At 41.0% G+C, this 26,279-nt stretch overlaps 1 protein-coding gene across 3 annotated transcripts in view; it reads left to right on the forward strand.

Annotated features, from left to right (window-relative positions):
- Window positions 1-26,279, forward strand: part of anks1b (ankyrin repeat and sterile alpha motif domain containing 1B) — a 148,851-nt gene that overhangs the window by 25,489 nt on the left and 97,083 nt on the right. For all 3 annotated transcript variants that reach the window (XM_057856154.1, XM_057856153.1, XM_057856152.1), the window contains exons 2-9: window positions 1,754-1,834; window positions 6,662-6,818; window positions 19,090-19,242; window positions 19,314-19,457; window positions 22,908-22,983; window positions 24,974-25,075; window positions 25,471-25,593; window positions 26,042-26,220. In XM_057856154.1, coding sequence (XP_057712137.1) covers window positions 1,754-1,834; window positions 6,662-6,818; window positions 19,090-19,242; window positions 19,314-19,457; window positions 22,908-22,983; window positions 24,974-25,075; window positions 25,471-25,593; window positions 26,042-26,220 — 1,015 coding nt within the window. The remainder of the gene's footprint in view (window positions 1-1,753; window positions 1,835-6,661; window positions 6,819-19,089; window positions 19,243-19,313; window positions 19,458-22,907; window positions 22,984-24,973; window positions 25,076-25,470; window positions 25,594-26,041; window positions 26,221-26,279) is intronic.

The following is a 26,279-nucleotide window of genomic DNA, read 5'->3' on the forward strand; positions in this document are numbered from 1 at the left end:
AGTTGCCTCCCGACTACTCCCTTGGCAGCCTTGATGAATCAAACCATCAATAGACACACTACATCGAGGTCGGCTAACCTGTTCTTGTCATCAGAATCTGGGTTGTCTTGCTTGACCTGTGATGAGGCTGGAATTCAGCCATTTAGCGATAGCGCGGGTCAGAAATTACAATGTCTTTATATTTGCTAAAAATATTAAGTACAGTAGGGCAAATAAGCATTTAGTCAACCACTAATAGTGCAAGTTCTCCCACTTGAAAATATTAGAGAGGCCTGTATTTGTCAACATGGGTAAACATCAACCAAGAGAGACAGAATGTGGGGAAAAAAAACAGAAAATCACATTGTTTGATTTTTTTTAAAGAATTTATTTCCAAATCATGGTGGAAAGTAAGTATTTGGTCAATACCAAAAGTTCATCTCAATACTTTGTTATGTACCCTTTGTTGGCAATAACGGAGGCCAAATGTTTTCTGTAACTCTTCACAAGCTTTTCACACACTGTTGCTGGTATTTTGGCCATTCCTCCAATGCAGCTCTCCTCTAGAGCAGTGATGTTTTAGGGCTGTCGTTGGGCAACACGGACTTTCAACTCTCTCCACAGATTTTCTATGGGGTTGAGATCTGGAGACTGGCTAGGCCACTCCAGGAGCTAGAAATGCTTCTTACGAAGCCACTCCTTTGTTGTCCTGGCTGTGTGTGGATCATTGTCATGCTGAAAGACCCAGCCACGTCTCATCTTCAATGCCCTTGCTGATGGAAGAAGATTTTCACAATCTCTCGATACATGGCGCCATTCATTCTTTGCTTTACACAGATCTGTCGTCCTGGTCCCTTTGCAGAAAAACCCAAAACATGATGTTTCCACCCCCATGCTTCACAGTGGGTATGGTGTTCTTCAGATACAATTCAGTATTCTTTCTCCTCCAAACACGAGAACCTGTTTTCTATTTTGGTTTCATTTGACCATAACACATTCTCCCAATCCTCTTCTGCATCATCCAAATGCTCAGTAGCGAACCGCAGACGGGCCTGCACGTGTATTGGCTGCAGCAGGGGACACGTCCAACCTTTGTTACTGTGGTCCCAGCTCTCTGTAGGTCATTCACTAGGTCCCCCCGTGTGGTTCTGGGATTTTTGCTCACCGTTCTTATCATTTTGACGCCATGGGGTGAGATCTTGCATGGAGCCCCAGATCGAGGGAGATTCTCAGTGGTCTTGTATGTCTTCCATTTTCTAATAATTGCTCCCACGGTTGATTTCTTTACACCAAGCGTTTTACCTATTGCAGATTCAGTCTTCCCAGCCTGGTGCAGGTCTACAATTTTGTCTCTGGTGTCCTTCGACAGCTCTTTGGTCTTGTTCCTTGTGGAGTGTGACTGACTGAGGTCGTGTCTTTTATACCGATAATGAGCTAAAACAGGTGCCATTAATCCAGGTAACGAGTGGAGCCTTGTTAGACCTCGTTAGAAGAAGTCAGACCTCTTTGACAGCCAGAAATCGTGCTTGTTTGTAGGTGACCAAATACTTATTTTCCACTCCAATTTTGAAATGAATTCTGTAAAAATCAAGCAATGTGATTTTCTGTTTTTTTTCCCACATTCTGTCCCTGTTTCCCTCATTCTGACAATTACAGGCCTCTCTAAACTTTTCAAGTAGGAGAACTTGCAAAATTGGTGGTTGACTAAATACTTATTTGCCCCACTGTATCTATGCCGATGTGCTTTTCTCCTAATGCGTTTTTGTCTCCCCAGCATGTGGAAGGGCCTCAACGTCAACTGCACGGACAGCTCGGGATACACGCCGCTGCATCACGCCGCGCTCAATGGACACAGGTACCGCTTCTCCCCACACGCCGACTTTTGACGTGTGCAGAAATATAAGCAGGGAACAATTAGTTCCGCCTCCAGCCGCACAGCGTGATTGATAGGAAGCAAGAAAGAAAGGGCAAACGGCATCATTGGCATTCCGTTCACGTTGCAACACACAAGTAAACATCCTCACTAGGCTAACAGCCTTTCGGAAAGTAAAGGTCTTTTTTCCTATTCAGGCGTCCTCATATTCTCTTCAGTTGAGTAACTAATTATTTTTTGTGGGTCGAGACATGTCTACCAAAGTACATGTTGCTGAGTGACACTGGAAAAGAGGTCTGAATTCGACATGTCCCGATTATCGGTTTCAAGGTACACTGCTGGCCAAAGGTATTGGCACCCGTGGAATTCTGTCAGATGATGCTCAATTTATGATACAAATGCTTTGGTAACACTAAACTCCAAAATTGGGCCGGACAAAAGTATTGGCACCCTTTGGAAAAATTATGTGACGCTTCTCGAATTTGTGTAATTAACAGCATTACTTACCTGTGGCACATAACAGGTGGTGGCAATAACTAAATCACACTTGCAGCCAGTTAAAATGGATTAAAGTTGACTCAACCTCTGTCCTTTAGCCTTGTGTGTACCAAATTGAGCATAGAGAAAAGAAAAAAGACCCAAAAACTGTCTGAGGACTTGAGAAGCAAAATTGTGAGGAAGCATGGGCAATCTCAAGGCTACAAGTCCATCTCCAAAGATCTGAATGTTCCTGTGTCTTCCTTGCGCAGTGTCATCAATAAGTGTAAAGCCCATGGCATTCTGGCTAACCTCCCTGGATGTGTACGGAAAAGAAAAGATGAGTTATTTCAACGAAAGATTGTGCGGATGGTGGATAAAGAACTTCGACTAACATCCAAACATGTTCAAGCTGTCCTGCAGTCCGAGGGTACAACAGTTTCAACCCGTACTATCCGTCGGCGTCTGAATGAAAAGGGACTCTTATGTTAGGGTGCCCAGAAAGACCCCACTGACCCAGTGACATAAAAAAGCCAGGCTGGAGTTTGCGAAAACCAGTGTTGTTAATCTTACTGAAAAAAAGTAATTAATTATAGTTACAAATTACTTCTCCCAAAAAGTAATTGCGTTAGTAACTCAATTACCTGAATGTAAGAGTAATTAGTTACTTGGCAAAGTAATTGGTGATAATTGGTGATAATTAAAAAAAAAAAAAAACATTAGCCACACTATGTGAAGTTTTTTGTGGAGCTTTACCCTAATTTACCCTTTACCCTGAATCAACTGTTAAAAGTTGTTAAAATTGCTCCCATTATTGCATTAGTTCCCTTCTCTCTACTTTCGACATATGAAAGTTTTAAAACTGTTTCATCATTTAAAGATATTCAAGTCAAGATTTTGCCGATTTAGAATTATTTTAGATAAAAAGTTACTTAGGTTCGCTAGGAAGGTTCTCTACAACAGAGCCGTCCTAAAAAGCCTACTGCTTTAAGATGGCGGCTGTCTACTAACGCATTTAGTGCCATGTCTGTCATTTTGCATCTGGTTATATCTCTATACAGTACATGTGATATCTACCATGTCTACCATATCTACCATAACATGCGGGCGTAGTTTGTCGGCTATCGGCTACAACATGTATTATTGGAGCTACCTAGCATCGTGTTTGCTCGGCGTCACAACTTTCTTGCCTCCTCCCCGCTCCTGTTCTGCTCTGTCGTCTCGGTGAGTCCGTCTCCCTCAGACTTTTCGACCAATATAGTAACGCATAGTAACGCATGCCTTTCCGTCCTCAGGAACGGTAACGGCGTTGCCAAGATGAGAAAAGTAATAAATTAGATTACCCACTACTGAAAAAAATAACGCCGTTCGTAACGCCGTTATATTGTAACGCCGTTATTAACAACACTGGCGAAAACTCACCTGAGAAAACCAAAACATTTTGGAAGAAAGTTCTCTGGTCAGATGAGACAAAGGTAGAGCTTTTTGCGAAAAGGCATCAACATAGGGTTTTCAGGGGAAAAAAAACAAAAAACAAGGCCTTCAAAGAAAGACCATGGTTCTTACAGTCAAATATGGCGGAGGTTCCCTGATGTTTTGGGGTTGCTTTGCTGCCCCTGGCACTGGACTGCTTGACCATGTACATGGCATTATGAATTCTAAGGACTACCAACAGATTTTGGAGCATAATGTAGGGCCCAGTGTGAGAAATCTGGGTCTCCCTCAGAAGTCATGGGTCTTCCAGCAGGACAATGACCCAAAACACACTTTAAAAAGAACGAGAAAATGGTTTGAGAGAAAGCACTGGAGACTTCCAAAGTTGCCAGCAAAAAAATTCCAGCAGAGCATTGTAAGAAACTCATTGATGGATACTGGAAGCGGTTGTTTGCAGTTATTTTGTCAAAAGGTTGTGCTACCAAGTATTACACTGAGGTGCTAATACTTTTGTCCGGCCCATTTTTTGAGTTTTGTGTAAAATGATTGTTTTCATTTTTTTTTAATTCTCTTTTTTTCATTTCAAGCAAAATAAATGAAGATAATACTACCAAGGCATTTGTAACTGCAATCATTTTCTGGAAGAAATTGAGCATTAACTGACAGAACTGCAGGGGTGCCAATACTTTTAGCCAGCAGTGGATACCGTGGTATGAAAACATCAAGGTTTTAAAATCGCAAAAAAATTCCTTCAAACCATCCCTAAGGTATTAACTATAATTTATGTCCCAAAAATGCTTAGCTGCAAGGCTCAACCCTCCCCGGTTATTGCTCAGTGTCCGTGAGTCAGCTGTGCTACACGATGGCTGGAGGAGGTGAAACTCCTGAACTTTTTCCCCCATTGAAGAAAACTAAATTGCTGGTATAGGAATACTTCGGCTACAGAAAAGTTTAGGGCTGCGGCTATCCATTAGTTTCGTAGTCGATTAATCGATGCACTAGTTTGTTCGAATAATCGAGTAATCGGATAAGGAACATGAAAAATTAAAATACCTGAGCTGAGCCTCAAACGGTATAAAAAAATAAATAGATGACGATATAAGTCCAACAAAAGAACAATTGGCTAACTTTCATAGTAAAAATCCGCTAACTTAAATGCTATAAAATGCTTTTTTTTTTTTTTTTACAATGCTCCTAACAAATTGTTCAGACAAATATTCCCAGAAAAAAAATTGCCAAATATAACTAGAAACTAAATTATGAATGCATTAAAAAACATTAGCTCAAACAAAAACGTAGCTTACGTTGGTCTTAACAGGGAGCAGTTGGATTCAGCCATGTGAAATGAGGCAGACCAGAGGGCAATGTATCCACTCTAATCAATAAACCTAAATGCAAACACTTTCAAAATAAATCACTACAACACTACTTTAATTAAACAAATATTCGGAGCAACAAAATTTAATTCGAATATTTTTTACTAATCAAATACTCGAGTTTATCAATTAATCGTTGCAGCACTAGAAAAGTTACAGATTGCTGCCGCTTAAAGGAGAAGGGCCAACCGACATGTAGAACATGTTTGCTGGGGGTGGTGAAGGAAAAGAAACGATTCTTCCATGTTACAGGTTGTTTTATTCTTATCACGAACAGGAGATGATGACACAGAATTCAGGAATAAAAAAGAACAAAGAATTTACACTTAAAGACAGACAAACAGAAAAGACCTGACATCTGGTCCCGGGACCAAAAAAAGTGCTCCAGCCTTCCCGTGCATAGGCTTTTTTTTACCCCCTTTTAACTTGGAGAAAGAGATAACTTCCTCTGGAGAATTGTTTGGAATGTACAACCCCCAGCCCTGATCAGATTACATACATTACATACATTACATTGTGGATATGGACGAAATGTAACATCTTCCACATATGATTATTGTGAATAAATGGAAATATATTTCTACAGTGGCAATACCTCCAATATGATTTCGCTTTTATACAAAATTAAAGGTTGGCAAACAATTTCATGAACGTTTCCCACCAGCTAAGAGCGTTAACTCCAGCGTGTTTAGCGGTGGTAAAACATGTTTTTTTTTCTCTTTGTCAGCTGTGTTGAGAAATAGTGTGTGTATCATGTAAACATGATACGAGTCATACACACGTGCTTTTTATGGAAAATAATTCAATTATTTTTGTTCTGATGGTAATTATGTTGAGCTGTGGCAGTGGGTTTAGGCTCATGCTCATACCATACCAACACGGCAGACAAAGAATGTCTTTTTAAACATGGCTTCTTGAGACTTTTTTGTGCTTCAACTCATAATAGACGTACCTACCAAGTTTTATGTCGCAAGGTCACACTGGGCCTGGGAGCCGAATTTTCCAAATAATTCTCCAGAGTGCAACAAAGAACGAAGCAAAATGTTGCTAATTGAAAGCGGTGAATGTTGTGTCCCGTGAAAACAAGCTCTTCACAACACGCGTTTGCGGTTGAAGGGATTAGCCGGCGAGCCCGAATTCCCGGAGACGGGGGATTAAGAACGTGTTTTGGGGGCAATTATGTGGATTTCCTGCTGCAGATCAACAGACCAGGGAGGGCTGCTAACAAAAGAAAACCGGCAGCGGAAATATTATCCATTTTGTTGTTTTTTTTCCCCGTCTCAGCGATGCGGAGCGTCGTTGCGAATGATTGAAATTAGCAGCTCATTAGCCGCCGCCTCCTCCTCTCCTCTCGGCTTCTCCCGCTGACATTTGGAATGCAAATGAAGCGCCTCGGCTGGGGACTTCCTGATACAGCCTGCCGACTGTTAGCTGTTAAAAAGCCCCGCCACTTGTTGATGCCATGACACTTGCTTATCAGCGACATGTAAAAGCGTGCATTCTAAACTTTATGATTCCGCAGGGCAGTGGTGGTGAAGCTGCTCCAGTTCGAGGCCTCCGCCAATGTGGGCGACAGCAAGGGTTGCGTCCCGCTGCATTTGGCCGCCTGGAGGGGCGACGCGGACATCGTGCGCATCCTCATCCGACACGGGCCCTCACGCTGCCAAGTCAACCAGCAGGTTAAAAAAAAAAAAAAAATCAATGGGAGAAATCAGCCGCGACTGCATTGGCATCATAGTTTGCCATATTTATGTAAAATAAACGCACGTTTTTTTTTTGCTTTTTAACCATGAATCGAGATTGTTTTACATCCATATCTATGAAGAATTTGGGGATTTAAGCAATTATTCACAAGAATTTTCACCAAAAAAGCTCTGTTTACGTCAGGCGGCCGCTAGCCTCATTCACTCGCAGAGAAGCATTGTACTTAGACATATTTACAAAAAATTAAACGCTAACTGCACGGTTTCTTTGCTTTCATCCAAGAATGGAGACTGTTTTACATCCATATCCATGAAGAGTTCAGGGATTTAAGCAATTATTCACAAGAATTTTTTACCAAAAAAAGCTCTCTTTACCTCAGGCGGCCGCTAGCCTCATTCGCTTGCAGAGTAGCATTGTACTTTGACATATTTACGTAAAATAAATGCTAACTGCACGGTTTTCTTTGCGTTCAACGAAGAATCGAGACTGTTTTGTGTCAATATCGATGAAGAATTTCGGGATTTAAGCATTTATTCACAAGAGTTTTCGTCAGAAAAGCTCTGTTTACATCAGGCTGCCACGAGCATCATTCGCTAACAGAGTAGCATTGTATTTACGTAAAGTAAACGCTAACTGCACAGTTTCTTTGCTTTTAATCGAGACTGTTTTATGTCCATATCTATGAACAAATCAGGGATTTAAGCATTTATTCACAAAATTTTTCGCCAGAAAAGCTCTGTTTACATCAGCTAGCCTCATTCACTATCAGAGTAGCATTGTAATTCGACATATTTACGTAAAATAAACGCTAACTGCGCGGTTTCTTTGCTTTTAAACAAGAACTGAGACTGTTTGATGTCCACATCTATGAAGAATTTGGGGATTTAAGCATTTATTCACAAGAATTTCCACCAGAAAAGCTCTGTTTACAGCAGGCGGCCGCTAGCCTCATTCACTACAACTATATAACTATACAACTGTATAATGACAATAAAGGGCTATTCTATTCTATAAGTTGTGATTGCATATAGAATTTATTTATAAATTATTTATAATTGATTCTACATATTTTCCTCAAGTATTAAGTTTCTGATGTGAAAATCGAGTGATTTATTAGCTGTTGAAAAAAATATGTTGCTATTTTGGGCAAAAACGTATATGATATGTTAAATACTGCTATTGATCCTGAAATTATAGTTGATTATCTCTGCATTTGGTGATTTTGTGTATCTAGTGTAAAATCTGAGAATTTTATATCCATTTTAGGTTTTGTTATACCTATATAAAAAATAATTAATCGCGATTTTATAATGGAACCACAAGTTTTTGATTCCGCTGCTCATGGAGACTCGTATATGGCTAAGGTAGGTGGCTGTTTTGTTTTAGGTCGGTAGCAGCTTTGGTTTTGAAAATATTTGAATTTGAAGTTTTTGAAAACAGGCCCCCTATGGATCGGCCCTGCGCCCCGTGTCAATATATTATGAAGTCTATGTGGGTTGTTTACGATCTCCCACCTTTCCCCACTATTTGTCTTGTCCTCGACCGACACGAACGCTCTCACACTCACATATGTAAGTTTGTCAGGAGGGGAAGGGGTGGTGGGGGAACCCTAGCGTAGCCGTAATGCGCGCGAAAGGTCACGTTGAAGCTACGTGATGGATGGGGAACGCCACTGAGGGATTATGAGAGGTGAGCGCGTGTTATGAGTCGGCGGTAAACTGGAGCCAACCCGCTGTTTATCACCTAATTGGTCCCGCTAGTTCACACCCGCAGCTGTTTTTGTTTACGATGTGTGTGTGCAACTGGCAGAGCATGATGACGTACTTTGCAGTTTCAATACTGTATCATTGCTGTTAGTATATTATTGCTAGCGTTTTAGGGTTAAACGCAGTCCAGAATGTCCCCAGTGTGGCCTGATGGATGACTGGAACGTTTTCTTTCCCACCAAGCACTGAGCTGGAATTTCCTACCCCCCTTGTCCTTCAGCCCTCCCGACCCCTTCCCCACCTTCTCACTCACTAGCAGATCATCCGGATAAAGGTGGAAAATCGAGACGTAATTAGTCAGATTAGGAGCGACGGGAGCGCGCGTTGTGGCAGCATTGCTCGTCCTGCAGGGGTCCGTCCAACCTCCCCACCCACTTTTTTTGCGCCAGCTAGCGGGCGTGTGAACCGAGCGCTTCCACAAATAACTTCCTGCCTTCTGGCCACTCGGAACCCAGGCCAGATGTGTACCGACCCGTCGTGAAATGGAAGCACGTGTGAACAAAGCATTCTTCTATACAACATTTCGCTGCCGCCATCTAGTGCGTATCTCAAATTTTTGCTGTCACAATAATACTTCTTGTTTTATCTGGATAAAACTGCTTCCTTCATTCAAATGAGATCAGGAGGCGGTTTAGGAAGCAGAAAACATCTGACGGCGCTCTTAACTCGTTCACTGCCATCCCAGGTCACAGAGTGTATGTTGTGGTAGTAAAAGAATCAATTTTAATGATCGGGTCCGATCACGTCATTTTCAAAGTATCGGAATCGGCAAAAAAAATATCGGACATGCCTTTTTTAAATATATATATATTTTTAAATTAAATCGTTTTCTAATTGTATTTAACGTTGCAGACATAATATGTTACACTCATCCTGAGTCTTTAGTTTAGGCTTAAAGTAGGGTTATCAAATTCATCCCGTTTAAATATTTAATGCAATTAACGCATGCGCTGCACGACCCAATCACGCATTGTCGCGTTCAGTCTGTAATTGCGCCGTTTTACCTATATATAGAGCTAAAAGGCAGCGTAAAATGAGTAGAGTGAATTTTGGCAGCCTTTGGAGCCTTTATTTAATTGGCTAAAGCCTTACAATCCCTCTCCCTGCGATTAGAAATATCGTGGGAAGCAATGTGGGGCAGAATGGTAGTAATTGATCTTTTTCCTAACACCCTATTTTATTTCCCAACGCAGAGAAGATATATCAATTTGTACCACTACGCACAGTCATGGTTGCACTTCCCATCATACATTTTGGCAGAACAGTTAAATGGCTACCGTATCATTTACTGAAAGCTCAACAAATACACTAGATGGCAATATTTAGTCACAATATACAAAGTCACATTTATCCTTTAAGAATTACAAGTCTTTCTATCCGTGGATCCCTCTCACAGAAAGAATGTTAATAATGTAAATGTCATCTTGAGGATTTATTGTCATAATAAACAAATACAGTACTTATGTACTGTATGTTTAATGTATATATTCGTCCGAGTTTTATTCATTTTTTTCTTAATGCATTGCCAAAATGTAAATGATCGGGAAAAATTATCGTGAATGATTGGAATTGAATCGGGAGCAAAAAAAAAAGCAATCGGATCGGGAAATATCGGGATCGGCAGATACTCAAACTAAAACAATCGGATCGGGAGCAAAAAAACGTGATCGGAACAACCCTATTGAAAACAATCAAAGCCAAAGAGTTACCGTAATTTTCGGGCCTGACTATTAGCCGCCACTCACCAAATTTGACGCAAAGACGCCATTTGTTCATCGATAAGCCGCACTGGACTATAAGCCGCAGCTGTCCTTCCTGTATTATTGGATATTTACACCAAAAGATAAGAACCGGTCACACTTTATTTGACAGCGGCATCATAATACTGTTATAAGACCAAATGAACTACCGTGAAGCTATGAACCAATTGGCTGGAAAGCTTCATTGCTTCAAGAAGCTTCATTTGGCCATCACTGCTCCTTGTTGGAGACAGTCAACCTCTGCTGTCAATACTGTTGACGTCCAACATGCCTCCTAGCTTGCATTGCAGCGCTACAGATGTAAATAACAATCAAAAGTCATGTTCTGTTCTAATTATTTCTTCAGTTACTGTTTTAGTTGTTTCATTAATTGCTAGTTATGGAATTTGTTCACATTTTATTTGAAGGTGGCGCCATCGGACTGTCATAAGACCATTATAATTATGACATGATATTGCTTTGGACATTAATGAATGCTTATGACAGATGTGAGTTTGTGTCATCTGGCAAATTATCTTACTTTTGTATGGATGTAAGGTGATGAAAAAGATGGCAAAACTAACTATAACCACCCAAATATGTATAGGTTTTCATATTTTAATGAGGGAAGCATGCAAAAAAATGACAGAAGAGGGGAAAATAAGTAAGGGAACCCTCTGTCTAAGGAGCAATTGAAACCAATTTATACCAAACAATTTAAGTTATTATGTGTGTCCAATCACTGATGAGTGGTCTAAAGCTGCCCTGCCCACTATAAAACACACACCTGGTAAGAACTGCCTTGATGAGAAGCATTGTCTGTTGTGCATCATGGCTTGGTCAAAAGAGCTGTCTGAAGACCTACGATCAAGGATTGTTGATTTGGGATACAATGATACAAAATCATTGCTAAAGTCTGGATGTTTATCAATCGACAGTCAGAGAAGTTGTCTACCAATGGCGAGAGTTTGGCACCGTTGCTTCTCTCCCAAGGAGTGGCCGTCCACCAAAGGTGACGCCAAGAGTTGAGCGCAGGATACTCAGAGAGGTAAAAAAGAACCCTAGAGTGTCTGCTAAAGACTTACAGAAATCACTGGCACAGTCCAATATCTCTGTGCACACATCAACTATCTGTAAAACTATGGCCAAGAATGGTATTCATGGGAGGACTCCATGGAGGAAGCCACAGCTGTCTAAAAAAACATTGTTGCTTGTTTAATGTTCGCAAAAACGCACTTGGACACTCCACAGGAGTTTTGACAAAATATTGTGTGGACTGATGATACCAGTTCAATTGTTTGGGAGTAACACACAACGTCATGTGCGGAGGAAAAATGGAACAGCTCACCAACATCAACACCTCATCCCCACCGTCAAGCAGCTTGCAGGGAGCATCATGATTTGGGGCTGTTTTGCTGCCTCGGGGCCTGGACAACTTGCAATCATTATTTGAAAAATGAATTCAAATGTTTATCAGGATTTTTTGCTGGAAAACCGGAGGCCATCTGTCAGACAGTTGAAGCTAAAAAGAGAAAGGATGCTGCTACAAGACAATGATCCAAAACACAGACATAAATCAACTTCAGAATGGTTTCAGAAGAACGAAATACATGTTCTGGAGTGGCCAAGTCAAAGTCCAGACTTGAACCCCATTGAGATGCTGTGGCATGACCTGAAGATAGTGATTCATGCCAGAAATCCCAGGAATTTGACTGAACTACAGCAGTTTTATCGAGAAGAATGGGCCAAGATTAGTCCTGATCGATGGGCAAAGACTGATCTGCAGCTACAGGAAGCGTCTTGTTGAAGTTGCTTTTGAAAGGGGGGGGGGACAAAATATTAAATATGATGTTTCACTTATTTTTCCCCCTTCTGTCATTGTTTTCATACTATCCTCATTAAAATATGAAAACCTATAATTTTTTGGTGGTTTTAGTTCAAGCAGACACTGTTTTTTCATCTGTGTGATTTTGACAAAGATCAGATCGCATTTGATGGTGATTTAATGCAGAAATGTGAGAAATTCCAAAAGGTTCACATACTTTTTCATGCCAGTGTAAATGGATTTAGTGACATAATTTTCTAGATGACACTTAATGCCATCTGTCATAAACATTCATTACTGCCCATGATAGTGTAATTTCATCATTATGACGGTCATATGGCAGTCTTATGACGCCGCTGTCAAATAAAGTGTTACCTATTAACCCAAATAAATCAACAAATAAGCTGTACTGGACTATAAGCCGAAGGATTCAAAATGAGGGGGGGAGTAGAGGCACATAGTCTGAAAAATAAGGTAATTGGTGAACTTTGAACTGAAAGAGTTAAAAATCCCTCTTTCCAGGTTGGTATGACCCAATATCCAAATCAAAGCTCCTTGAGTGTCCGATGCATAGCGCTTATCTCCTCTGCTGCGTCGATAATCGAGCGACTAATGCAGTCACAGTGTGGTTATTGGCTCTAAATACAGCGCATCCATTATGTTTTTTCCCGCCGCCACTCTTGCGCGTAATGTACTCCTAATTACACCGGTTTGTCGCACGTAAGGCACTCCAGCGTCCCGCGTTGGGCGTGATGGATGACGCCGCGTTCCCGGTGCTTCATTACGTTTTCATGAAACGTCACGGAGCAGTTATTAAAGCAATATTACGCTCGGTGAACGACTATCAATCTAGTCTGCAAGTGGGTGTGTGCTGTTCTGAAGTCGGAGCACGGTTATTGCTCAAACTGAACTCGTAGCTCAAGGCGTGAATGTATTTTGACTTGTGCAGATCCGCTTATATTGCACACTTAATACTTATGCATAGGTGTTAGTCAAAACACCCCTGCGGGTCGTACCATTAATATGTACATCACATGTCTGCGGTGTGGCTGGCAGCCGATCAATTTTTAACGGCGCTCCAGAGCTTCAATCCCCACAGGGATGCATTTTCTATGCTCTGTTCCACTGCCCCCCTTCTAACCCACAAAACCTCCCTAAGGGGAACATGCAATGTTGGCGATCCGAGCCCTGGAGGGAACATAAAACAAGCCACCCAAGTTCAAAATGGCACATGAAGCCCATGCAAAGTCCTAACAGTGCATTTAATTTTGAATTTCACTCTCCTTTTATTACTGAAGTAATATGACCTTCTAGCCAGACCGCCGGAATCGTGCTAGCCGAACCGCTGGACCCGCGCTGGTGCATCTCCAACGGCCTGGGCTGGCGAGATCCCGGCAATCCGGCCAGAAGGGCAAACTCCGCATATTCACCTTAGTCTCAATTAGAGGTGGGAATCTTTGGGCACCTAACGATCCGATTACGATTCAGAGGCAACGATTCGATCATAAATCGATTATTGATGACCCCCCCCCCAGCTATTAGCTGTAATGCTGCAATGATTAATCGATTAACTCGAGTATTCGAATAGAAAAAAATATTCGAATTAAATTGTATTGCTTCAAGTATTCGTTTAATTTAATTAAACTGGCGTTGTAATGGTTTATCTTGAAAGTGTTTGCATTTAGTTTTATTGATTAGGGTGGATGCACTGCCCTCTGGTCTGCCTCATTTCACATTGCTGAATCCAACTGCTCCCTGTTAAGAACAACATAAGCTACGTTTTTGTTAGAGCTAATGTTTATTAATGCATTTGTAATTTCGTTTATAGATATATTTAGCCGTTTTTTGTGGGAGTATGTGTTTGAACTAGGGCTGTCAAATTTATCGTGTTAACGGGCGGTAATTAATTTTTTGAATTAATCATGTTAAAATATTTAACGCATGCGCGGCACAACGGCCACTCACGCATTGCCGCAAACAATCTGTAATGGCGCCGTTTTACTTATATACAGCACTAGGAGGCAGCGTCACGTGAGTGTAGTAGATACCAGCACTCATTGGAGCTGTGCTTTTATTTGGCTAAAGCTGTAAGATCTCTCCCACAACCACCAGAAATATTATGGGAAGCGACGTGGGGAATAATGACAGGAGATGATCTTTTTCTTGACACCCTGTATTGTTCCCACCGCAGAGAAGATCTATCGATTGCTGCCACCACACACAGTCATGGTTGCACCACTACCCATCATGCATTTGGGCAGAACAGTTAAATTGCTGCAGTATCATTTACTGAAAGCTCAACAAATACACAATATACAAACTCACATTTATCCTTTAAGAATTACAAGTCTTTCTATCCTTTGATCCCTCTCACAGAAAGAATGCTAATAATGTTAATGCCATCTTGTGGATTTATTGTTATAATAAACAAATACAGTACTTATGTACTGTATGTTGAATGTATATATCCGTCTTGTCTTCTCTTTCCATTCCAACAATAATTTACAGAAAAATATGGCATATTTTAGAGATGGTTTGAATTGCGATTAATTACGATTAATTAATTTTTAAGCTGTGATTAACTCGATTAAAATTTTTTAATCATTTGACAGCCCAAGTTTGAACCTTATGTTAAGAGCATTGTTAAAAAAAAAAAAAAAACACAAAAAAAAAAGCCAGCATTCTATAGCATTTAAGCTAGCAGACTTTTGCTATGTAAGTTAGCCAATTGTTCTTTTGTTGTACATAGATCCTCTTTTTTTTTTTAATACCGTTTGAGGCTCAGCTCAGGTTTATTTTTTAATGTTCCTTATTCGATTACTCGATTATTCGAACTAACTAGTTCATCGATTAATCGACTACTAAAATAATCGATAGCTGCAGCCCTGATTAGCTGCTTTCAACGTTTCGTACTTTAGTTACAAAAATTGTAGAAAAAGCCTCTCAGGCTTGAATAAACGACTATTTCAGTATCAGGTTAACAGTTCAAAACAGTAAATAAAATGCTCAAGTTCCCATTCTGTATCAGCAGCTTTAAACTACATTCAATTAATTTAATGTTGTGAATCAACTGTTAAAGTTGTTAAAATTGCTCCCCTTATTCCATAATTTCCCCTCTGTTTACTTTAGAGAGGTGAAAGTTTTAAAACTGTTTTAAAGATAGAGTCAAGTTTTGCCAATTTAGGAGTATTTTAGATAAAAACTTAATTAAGTTCGCTACAACAGAGCCTTCTAGAGAATTCTCCTGCTTTAAGATGGCGGCTGTTTACTAGAGCCTGCAAGTCTGTCATTTCGCATCTAGTTTTCAATACATGTGTTGCTAACGCCGTTGAGTCTGTCATTTTGCATCTAGTTCTACACATGTACATATGATATCTATTACCTACCGTAGCATGATTTGGACGTAGTTTGTAGCAGCTGTCGGCAGCAGTTAAGCCTGTCGCAATATGCAATAATTCCATTTATCGCACGGTAAATAAAAATGAAGGCGGTAATTTTTCCACTGCGATTTATTGCCTCGCGTGCTCGTGTGTGCGCGCGTGCGGCTGACGTGCTGTTAAAAGTTCGGCTTCCTTGTTACCAACTACGCAAAATGCATTTTCTTTCTGGGTCCGGCAAAAAATGGCGCCGGAGCCAATTTGTTCCCATTATATCCTATTGTTCAACGTATACCGGCCGGGTCAGTGCTCTGGATTGACTGCGGACCATCTCCGGCGTGCCAGAGCCCGCCACATGGTTTAGGCTATTTTTTATTTTTGCCGGAGACAAATCCGTCAAAATGGGCGGTGCCGGGCCTGGAGTCAACAGTCCAGTTTTTTATTCACGGTTTAACAAGCGAACATGGACGAAGAACGCTCCATCATGGAGGTGGAAAGTCACAAAGTGATTTATTATGTAGCAGGCTGTATGGTGTCCTGTTATGTGTCTTTTTCTGGCAATGATTTCCAACACATGACGTGCTGACAACTGTCTCACTGCTGCGTCACATGAACTAAACAACAACAACGTTGCATGCGCTTCATGGTGCCTCGGAAAACATCCAATTGCAATTTTACAAATGGAACGCCATAGCAGAAAAGTTTTCATTTGCCTAGATGCTTAAGTTATTAAGTGCAATTTTATTTTTTCTTGAAAAAAACATTTCACTTATTCTGTGTTTCTGTGCAGTATTAATATTGTTGTCTTTTACTTAAAAGAGGCATGGTCTATTGTTTAGAGTTGTGATTTCTTAAAAAGTATTTTTTAATTTAAGAGTAAACATTTATTACGTTTAAATGAGTGTACTTGATCTATTAATATACATTGGGGCAAATAAGTATTTAGTCAACCACTAATTGTGCGAGTTCTCCCACTTGAAAATATTAGAGAGGCCTGTAATTGTCAACATGGGTAAACTTCAACCATGAGAGACAGAATGTGGGGAAAAAAAACAAAAAATCACATTGTTTGATTTTTAGAGAATTTATTTGCAAATCATGGTGGAAAATAAGTATTTGGTCAATACCAAAAGCTCATCTCAATACCTTGTTATGTACCCTTTGTTGGCAATAACGGAGGCCAAACGTTTTCTGTAACTCTTCACAAGCTTTTCACACACTGGTGCTGGTATTTTGGCCCATTCCTCCATACAGATCTCCTCTAGAGCAGTGATGTTTTGGGGCTGTCGTTGGGCAACACGGACTTTCAACTCCCTCCACAGATTTCTATGGGGTTGAGATCTGGAGACGGGCTAGGCCACTCCAGGACCTTGAAATGCTTCTTACAAAGCCACTTCTTTGTTGCCCTGGCTGTGTGTTTGGGATCATTGTCATGCTGAAAGACCCAGCCACGTCTCATCTTCAATGCCCTTGCTGATGGAAGGAGATTTTCTCTCAAAATCTCTCGATACATGGCCCCATTCATTCTTTGCTTTACACAGATCAGTCGTCCTGGTCCCTTTGCAGAAAAACAGCCCCAAAGCATGATGTTTCCACCCCCATGCTTCACAGTGGGTATGTTGTTCTTCGGATGCAATTCAGTATTCTTTCTCCTCCAAACACGAGAACCTGTGTTTCTACCAAAAAGTTTGATTTTGGTTTCATCTGACCATAACACATTCTCCCAGTCCTCTTCTGGATGTTCCAAATGCTCTCTAGCGACCCGCAGACGGGCCTGGACGTGTACTTTCTTCAGCAGGGGGACACGTCTGGCAGTGCAGGATTTGAGTCCCTGGCGGCGCATTGTGTTACTGATAGTAAGTAGCCTTTGTTACTGTGGTCCCAGCTCTCTGTAGGTCATTCACTAGGTCCCCCGTGTGGTTCTTGGATTTTTGCTCACCGTTCTTGTTATCATTTTGACGCCACGGGATGAGATCTTGCATGGAGCCTCAGATGGACGGAGATTATCAGTAGTCTTGTATGTCTTCCATTTTTAATATTTGCTCCCACAGTTGATTTCTTTACACCAAGTGTTTTACCTATTGCAGATTCAGTCTTCCTAGCCTGGTGCAGGTCTACAATTTAGTCTCTGGTGTCCTTCGACAGCTCTTTGGTCTTGACCATAGTGGAGTTTGGAGTGTGACTGACTGAGGTTGTTGACAGGTGTCTTTTACACCAATAATGAGTTGAAACAGGTGCATTTGATACAGGTAATGAGTGGAGCCTCGTTAGACCTCGTTAGAAGAAGTAAGACGTCTTTGACAGCCAGAAATCTTGCTTGTTTGTAGGTGACCAAATACTTATTTTCCACTCTAATTTGGAAATAAATTCTTTAAAAATCAAACAATGTGATTTTCTGTTTTTCCACAATCTGTCTCTCATGGTTGAGGTTTACCCATGTTGACAATTACAGGCCTCTCTAATCTTTTCAAGTAGGAGAACTTGCACAATTGGTGGTTGACTAAATACTTATTTGCCCCACTGTATACCGTATTCTCACAGTGTTATTTATTTATTTATTTATTTATTTATTAATTGGGGGGGGTGCAATAATATCGCATATCGCAATAATTTATGAAATATCGCCCGCTAAAATTTGTTATCGCGACAAGCCTAGCTGCAGTCAGGTGTTTTTTTATCTAGCGGCATGAGTTGAGCTGGAGCCGTGAGTTGAGCATTGTCATTACTCGGTTAATGACAAGCATGATGTTTACTGCGGTCCGTTCCTCATTGCGTCCCGAAGACCATGCTGACTGTGTTTTAGTTTCGCTTTACTTGACATATTTCAATAATCGGAATTTGGATGTTTGTGAATCGTTCTCGAATCTTGCACGGCCGAATCGCAAATAATCTAAGAATCAGAAATTTCACACACCTCTGGTCTTAACCATTTGTACTGACTCCATTTTGAAAGGTTTAAAGAAGGCTGACCGAGAACAAGTTGACAGTTTATTCGGGTCGACAGCGAAACGGAAAGGCGAAACAGACACAGACTCAGGCGAGGAGGCAAACTCGTTGTAAGGTAACCATATCAGAAGTCAACAAAAGGTTCCCGAGAAAAATGACAACGCTTGGTTAAATATTCAGTCTTTTGAAGGCTCTTGCGGGGCGGGCCGTTTTTCTGTTTGTGAATTGGACCGGTGGATTGGGATTTACTTTTGTCCGGGCAACGAGGGTTGTGGATTTTGCCACCTCAGCGTCAAAGAGGCTCTTCGAGTCTTGTCAGTCGTCTTATCAGTTGGATATCGGGCATTCTCCGGTGCTCCTTGTGTTGGGACATAGCGTCCCGCCGGGATCTTGCTCATGATGCACACGTTGGGCATCCGTGATAAGACTGCGTCGGGTATCTTTTATGCCCTATATTCTGCTTGTTTTTCTTAAACTATGGTATAAGTGCTATTCATTTTATATTGGGTGTGTTACAGTAATACAAACAGATGGTGCCGACGAGATAAGGTACTATCTCCTTCATTACATACTTCAATCAATTCCTTTGGCAGAACCTGGAGCGCGAGACGGCCCTGCACTGCGCGGCACAGTACGGCCACTCCGAGGTAGTGTCGGTACTGCTCCAGGAGCTGACGGACCCCACCATGAGGAACAGTCGGCAGGAGACGCCCCTTGACCTGGCAGCACTCTACGGACGCCTGCAGGTTATCTTTCATATGATGAGTCTTTGGATTACTTTTATTTGCAGATGAATCAAAATGTCCTTTATCGGCAGGTGGTGTGCATGCTGGTAAGCGCGCACCCCAACCTGATGGGGGTGCGCAACCGGCGACACACGCCGCTCCACCTGGCTGCTCGCAACGGACACCGCAGCACCGCGCAGACGCTCCTCGAGGCCGGCATGGACGTCAACTGTGTGGTATGTGTTTGTTACGTACAAACATGACTGCAAACATGTTGTACGTAAGCCGCCTTAGTCTTCTAATTGGGACCGTGTTGTTCTTTCTTGCTCCTCCCCCCAACCGGCTATTATGACTATTACATAACGGATTCCGTGTAAAAGGACGTGCAGCTCCGGAGGCGCTCCGCTGTTCACATTGCTTTCCTCGCTCCAAAACAGTGTTTAAAGAAATTATGAAATTATTGGCTGCCGTAGACAGTACTAGAAGTCCAATCCTTTCGGAGCGAGAGGGTTGGCAGTGAATTAATGTTCATTTACAACTGCTAGTGATAAACTCAGATTCACAGCAGAAGGATGCCACATGATTGGACTTCTATCATCGTCAATGGCACGGTCACAACACTCTTATCTAAAAGCATAGACTTCATAATGATATTGATGGGACACGGGGCGTGGGACCGATTAATAGTGGGCCTGCTTTGTTGGCGTGGCCGTCAAAGCTGACCGAGTGGAATCACGGACAAAGAGCTTTTTTTGTTGAAAATTCTTGTGAATAAATGCCAAAATCCCTGAATTTTTTATAGATATTGATGAAAAACAGTCACGATTTTTGGTTAAAAGCAAAAAAAAAAAAAAAAAAATGCAGTTAGCATTTCTTTGACGTAAATATGTTGAAGTACAATGCTAATTTATTTGACGTGAATATGTCGAAGTACGATGCTAGTCTGTTAGTCAATGTGGCGGCCGCCATATGTAAACAGAGCTTTTCCGGTGAAAATTATTGTGAATAAATGCTTAAATCGCTGAATTCTTTATAGATATTAATGTAAAACAGTCGCGATTCTTGGTTAAAAGCACAAAAAAACCCGTGCAGTTAGCATTTATTTGACGTAAATATGTCGAAGTACAATGCTAGTCTGTTGGTCAATGTGGCAGCCGCCATATGTAAACAAAGCTTTTCCGGTGAAAATTATTGTGAATAAGTGCTTAAATCGCTGAATTCTTTATTGATGTGAACGTAAAACACACTCGATTCTTGGTTAAAAGCAAAAAAAAAAAAAAAGAGAGAAACGTACAGAATATGATGCTAGTTTGTTAGTCAATGTGGCGGCCGCCATATGTAAACAGAGCTTTTCCGGTGAAAATTCTTGTGAATAAATGCTTAAATCCCTGAATTATTTATAGATATGACATAAAACAGTCTCGATTCTTGGTTAAAGACAAAAAAAAAATAAAACGTACAGAATATGATGCTAGTCTGTCAGTCAATGTGGCGGCTGCCATAGGTAAACAGAGCTTTTCCGGTGAAAATTATTGTGAATAAATGCTTAAATCGCTGAATTCTTTATAGATGTGAAGGTAAAACACACTCGATTCTTGGTTAAAAGCAAAAAAAAACAACACAAAAACGTACAGAATATGATGCTAGTCTGTTAGTCAATGTGGCGGCCGCCATATGTAAACAGAGCTTTTCCGGTGAAAATTCTTGTGAATAAATGCTTAAATCCATGAATTCTTTATAGATATGGACGTAAAACACACTCGATTCTTGGTAAAAAGCAAAAAAAAAAAAAATAATGTACAGAAAGCAGTTAGCATTTATTTCATGTAAATATTTCAAAGTACGATGGTAGTCTGCTAGTCAATGTGGCGGCCGCCATATGTAAACAGAGCTTTTGCAGTGAAAATTATTGTGAATAAATGCTTAAATCGCTGAATTCTCTATAGATATTAACATTTGATTCTTGGTTAAAAGCAAAAAAAAAAAAAATAATGTACAGAATATGACACTAGTCTGTTTGTCAATGTGGCGGCTGCCATATGTAAACAGAGCTTTTCCGGTAAAAAATTTTGTGAATAATGCTTAAATCCCTGAATTCTTTATAGATATGAACGTAAAACAGTCTAGATTCTTGGTTAAAAGCACAAAAAACCCATGCAGTTACTATTTATTTGACGTGAATATGCCGAAGTACGGTGCTAGTCTGTCAGTCAATGTGGCGGCCGCCATATGTAAACAGAGCTTTTCCGGTGAAAATTATTGTGAATAAATGCTTAAATCGCTGAATTCTTTATAGATATGAATGTAAAACACACTCGATTCTTGGTTAAAAGCAAAACAAACAAAAAACGTACAGAATATGATGCTAGTTTGTTCGTCAATGTGGCGGCCGCCATATGGAAACAGAGCTTTTCCGGTGAAAATTCTTGTGAATAAATGCTTAAATCCCTGAATTCTTTATAGATATGGACTTAAGGCAGTCCCCGATTCTTGGTTAAAAGCAAAAAAAAAAACAAAACGTGCAGTTAGCATCTATTTTACGTAAATATGTCGGAGAATGATGCTAGTCTGGTAGACAATGTGGCGACAGCCTTACAACAAAGAGCTTTTTACATTGAAAAATCTTGTGAAAAAAGGAAAAATGTAATAATTACCTTGAATCCTTGAACAAATCTCTCCTGAGACAATCCTTCCTGTTTGTATGCAGTGCAGCTTTCATACTTTTTCAACCTAAATCCGGCGTTGGATCGCTGCATGTGTCGCTGCAACCGACTGCGAATAACTGAAGTGGATTGTGGAATGGCCTTCTACTTGAAGGCGGAGTGAAGGTTGAATCTGACCCGTCAATATCATTAAAACAAGTCTACGCTCCAAGCACTGCTGAAATTTTTTTTTTTTTTATACATTTTTTTTTAAATGTACAGTGACTGCTATAACCTCACATTATCATACTAATGCATTATTGTAAACACTTAAATGTCCAATTTGGCCTCAAATTGAAGCACAAGTTGTTCTTCTCTTCAGCTGCAATGATGTAACCGTATAAATTGTCACTGGTGGGAAGTACTTTACTCAGTGTGTATGTGTGTAGGTCAGTAATTGGAGTCAAGCCATAAAGGTCTGCTTGCTTGAGTGTGCATGAATAATTTATGGCAGCAGAGCACCAGTCACTTTCTCTCTCGCTTCTTTCTCGCTCAGCCAGTGCATGTTAATGAGGGAAAACCCCTGTTAGGTGATGGTAGTGTACCTGCTCATGAGTGGGCAGGTAACACACTTCCACTCTTAATGAACTCTATCGCTCTCACCGTTCAATTCACGGAAGCCGTTGAAGAGCGAGAGTGGCCTTCCCGGTTTCCTCTTGACGGCGTCACCACGGGAAACGGGGAAGGAAGTTCTTCTACATTTGAGGGGGGTGGAAGGTTACAAAAGCGGGAGGGCGAGTAGATCACGTCCTGTGCTGCCGCGACTAGCGTGTGGAGTTTAGGATCGTAGGAAATAGGTCTGTAAGTAAATGTTTTCATGAGTTTTGGTTCTAATTCCTTCCGTTTCCACGCATTGCATCACCGCGGTCTTCTGCTTCGCCGACGTACTGCTTCGAAATAGGGCCCGTGGATTTATTTGAGCAGTGAACGCGATCTCTTAGCTGGGAAGGCTCCCCGTGACTGTTTATTTTTTGTCTTTTTCAGACAGAGAATGGCAGCGCCCTCCACGAAGCCGCCCTCTTTGGGAAGACGGACGTAGTTCGCCTTCTACTCAACTCAGGTACGATTACGAACAAGACTGGGGAAAGTTTGGCTCGTGAACTTTGGCTATGTCATCTTTCGGCCGTGGCTTTGATGTCCGGTCTAATTTTGCGTTTTCCTGTTTCCGGTCTGCATCCGGGATGGGTGACACGGTGTTGCCGGGCAACCGGCCGGCTATTGTCATATGTGGGCTAGCCGACATGGACTGATCTAGAAATACAGTGGTATGAAAAAGAATCTGAACCTTTAGGAATTTCTCACATTTCTGCATAAAATCACCGTCAAATGTGATCTGATCTTTGTCAAAATTACAAAGATGGAAATACAGTCTCTTCCTTAACTAAAACCACCCAAACATTTACAGGTTTTCACATTTTAATGAGGATAGTATGAAAACAATGACAGAAAGGAGAAAATAAGTAAGTGAACCATCACATTTACCGTATTGGCCCGAATATAAGACGGTGTTTTTGCATTGAAATAAGACTGAAAAAGTGGGGGTCGTCTTCTATTCGCGGTCTAGTCATTATACCCTTTCACGATGCTACATGGCACCAGATATCATTGAAGCGGTGTTCTGTCATGACAGATCTCACCTGCTCTCAAGTTCAACCAGTTTGCATTATTGTATTGCAATGTTTTTCCTTATTCAGATTTGTTTCAAGACTACAGTTACAGTTAGACTTCACTTTGATAGTTAATACAGTTATTGCAATTTTGTTGTTTTATCACATTAGATTGGTTTATTCATTACAATCTGGGACAACCAGAAGCCATTCATTTACAAATGTTGATTGGACTTTAGTTTACATATTTAAATGTTCCGATATTAAGATTTGAATGAGGCAAAATAACATGCTTTTTCTTTCAAATATATTGTTATAATAATTTCTTTCAGATGTACTGTGATTATTTTCTTTATAAAAATTAATTTGGTGTTCAAAAAGTCTTTTTTTCTTCAAACTTGAGTCTTGAAAAAAGGGGTCGTCTTATAATCAGGGCCGTCTTATATCCGGGCCAGTACGGTAATATTTTGTTCCCCACCCCTTGGCAGCAATAACTTCAACTGGACGCTTCCTAAAGCTGCAGATCAGTCTGGCACATCGATCAGGACGAATCTTGGCCCATTCTTCTCTACAAAACTGCTGTAGTTCAGTCAGATTCCTAGAATGTCTGGCATGAATCGCTGTCTTTTAGATCATACCACAGCATCTCAGTGGGGTTCAAGACTGGACTTTGACTTGGCCACTCCAGAACGTGTATTTTGTTCTTCTGAAACCATTCTGAAGTTGATTTACCTCTGTATTTTGGATCATTGTCTTGTTGCAGCATCCATCCTATTTTAGCTTCAACTGTCTGACAGACGGCCTCAGGTTTTGCTGCAAAACATCCTGATAAACGTTTGAATTCATTCTTCTTTTAATGATTCCATGTTGTCCACATCAGACAATGCTTCTCATCAAGACATTTCTTACCCGGGGTGTGTTTTATAATGGGCAGGGCAGCTTTAGACCACTCATCAGTGGTTGGGCAAACACCTGACTGAAAATGTTTGGTAAGAATTGGTTTCAATTGCTCTTTTAGTCTCTTTAGGCAGAGGGTTCACTTAACCCCCCCCCCCCCACACACACACACACACACACACACTTCTGTCATTGTTTGCATGCTATCCTGATTAAAATATGAAAACCTATAAATGTTTGGGTCATTTTAGTTAAAGCAGACACTGTTTTTTCATCTGTGTGATTTTGACAAAGATCACATTTGATGGTGATTTTATGCAGAAATGTGAGAAATTCCAAAAGGTTCAGACTTTTTCATACCATTGTAGACAGTGTTTATGATTTCCAACAAAGTTGAGTCCAAAAATTGAACCAACTTGAACACAATTTTTTTTTTAATTTTAGTGTTCATGTTTTGTTTTTACAGATCCCTTGAGTCCTTTTATCTCAGTTTTACGACCTATTTCTTGAGCATGACATTGTTTTTTTTTTTTTTCTTTTCTTTAGGGATTGACACAAATTTGCGAGATAGCCAGGGAAGAACAGCTCTGGACATCCTCAGAGAACATCCTGCGGTCAAATCCCAGCAGATCACAGCTCTCATCCAAGGTAACGTATACACGAGTGTGTGTAGGCACATGGTTAAGTGTAGGCTGGCGTTTGTTGTTGTTGTTGTTTGTTGCTCGTGTGTTGGTGTGTGTTTATGCACAAAATTGGTCTTTTCCAATTTCTTTTCGTGTTTCACTGTTTTTTCCCCCCCATCTGCATGTGATGCCTGTTTGCTAAAGGCGCCTTATGAAAGCCACTGTGCTTTTTTTGAGCTTGAATTCAGAATTTCACGACACACAAACACAAACACATATGCAGCTGTGAATGAAAAGATCAGCTGCCCGCCATTTCCTGTTGGAGAGCACTCACTTTAGACTCACCAATGACGGCTGATTGGATTGCTGGCTGCAATTAACCCCCACTCATTCTTCTCTTTTCTTTCCTTTTGCTTGTAGAACATGTGACGGAGGAAATGGAGCGGCGCAGTATGACGGAGGAACCCGTCCGCAAGTGTCCGGTCCCTGCGCCCCGAACCTCCATCTCTTCGCCCTCAGCCTCGCCGTCCATAAGGCACAAAAGTCAGTGGACGGCACACTTCAGTATTTACAATCTGTGCCATTGACGGCAGCTTCCAGCCCTCCTTCGTCAAAATATATTGAACATGGCAGGCAATGAGTTAAATCTTAGACCGTTTAATAGCTTTTCTGAACTGCAGCATCTATGCTAAATGTTCCCCAGTGCTCTGCTGCCCCCTGTTGGATAAGCATTACGCTGCCTTCTTGCTGACAATCCTCTCTTTTAGACATAACATCACATCAGCACAAAACATAATAGGCTCATTACCTGCTGAATGGCAAGATTATTGCACCTGAATGCATCATCATTGTAAAACACACACACAAAAAAAGTCCAATATAGGAACTGGTTTAATCACTATTTATTGACTGTTTTTCCCCCCTCGAAATCAATTTCTGTTTGTTAATTACATTCAAAATGGAAGCCAACACATTTCTTATGTCTTTTCAGATGAGGCGGTGACCAACGAGCTGTCCAAGCTGCTGCACGAGATCAAAAAGTGCCGCGAGCGCGACTACTCCTTCGAGGAACTGTGCCACACCATCTCCTCGCACTCCATGGACAGCTTCGGGAGCGGGCGGCTGTCGGATGAAGAGGCGCCCAACGGCACCTTGACGCGCACCGCCAAGGTAATACTGTCTCGTGAGCGTAATTGATAATAATAGTGATGTAAAAACTAGGGTTGTTC

The sequence above is a fragment of the Corythoichthys intestinalis genome, chromosome 13 (genome assembly GCF_030265065.1).
Source record: "Corythoichthys intestinalis isolate RoL2023-P3 chromosome 13, ASM3026506v1, whole genome shotgun sequence".
Taxonomy (NCBI): domain Eukaryota; kingdom Metazoa; phylum Chordata; class Actinopteri; order Syngnathiformes; family Syngnathidae; genus Corythoichthys; species Corythoichthys intestinalis.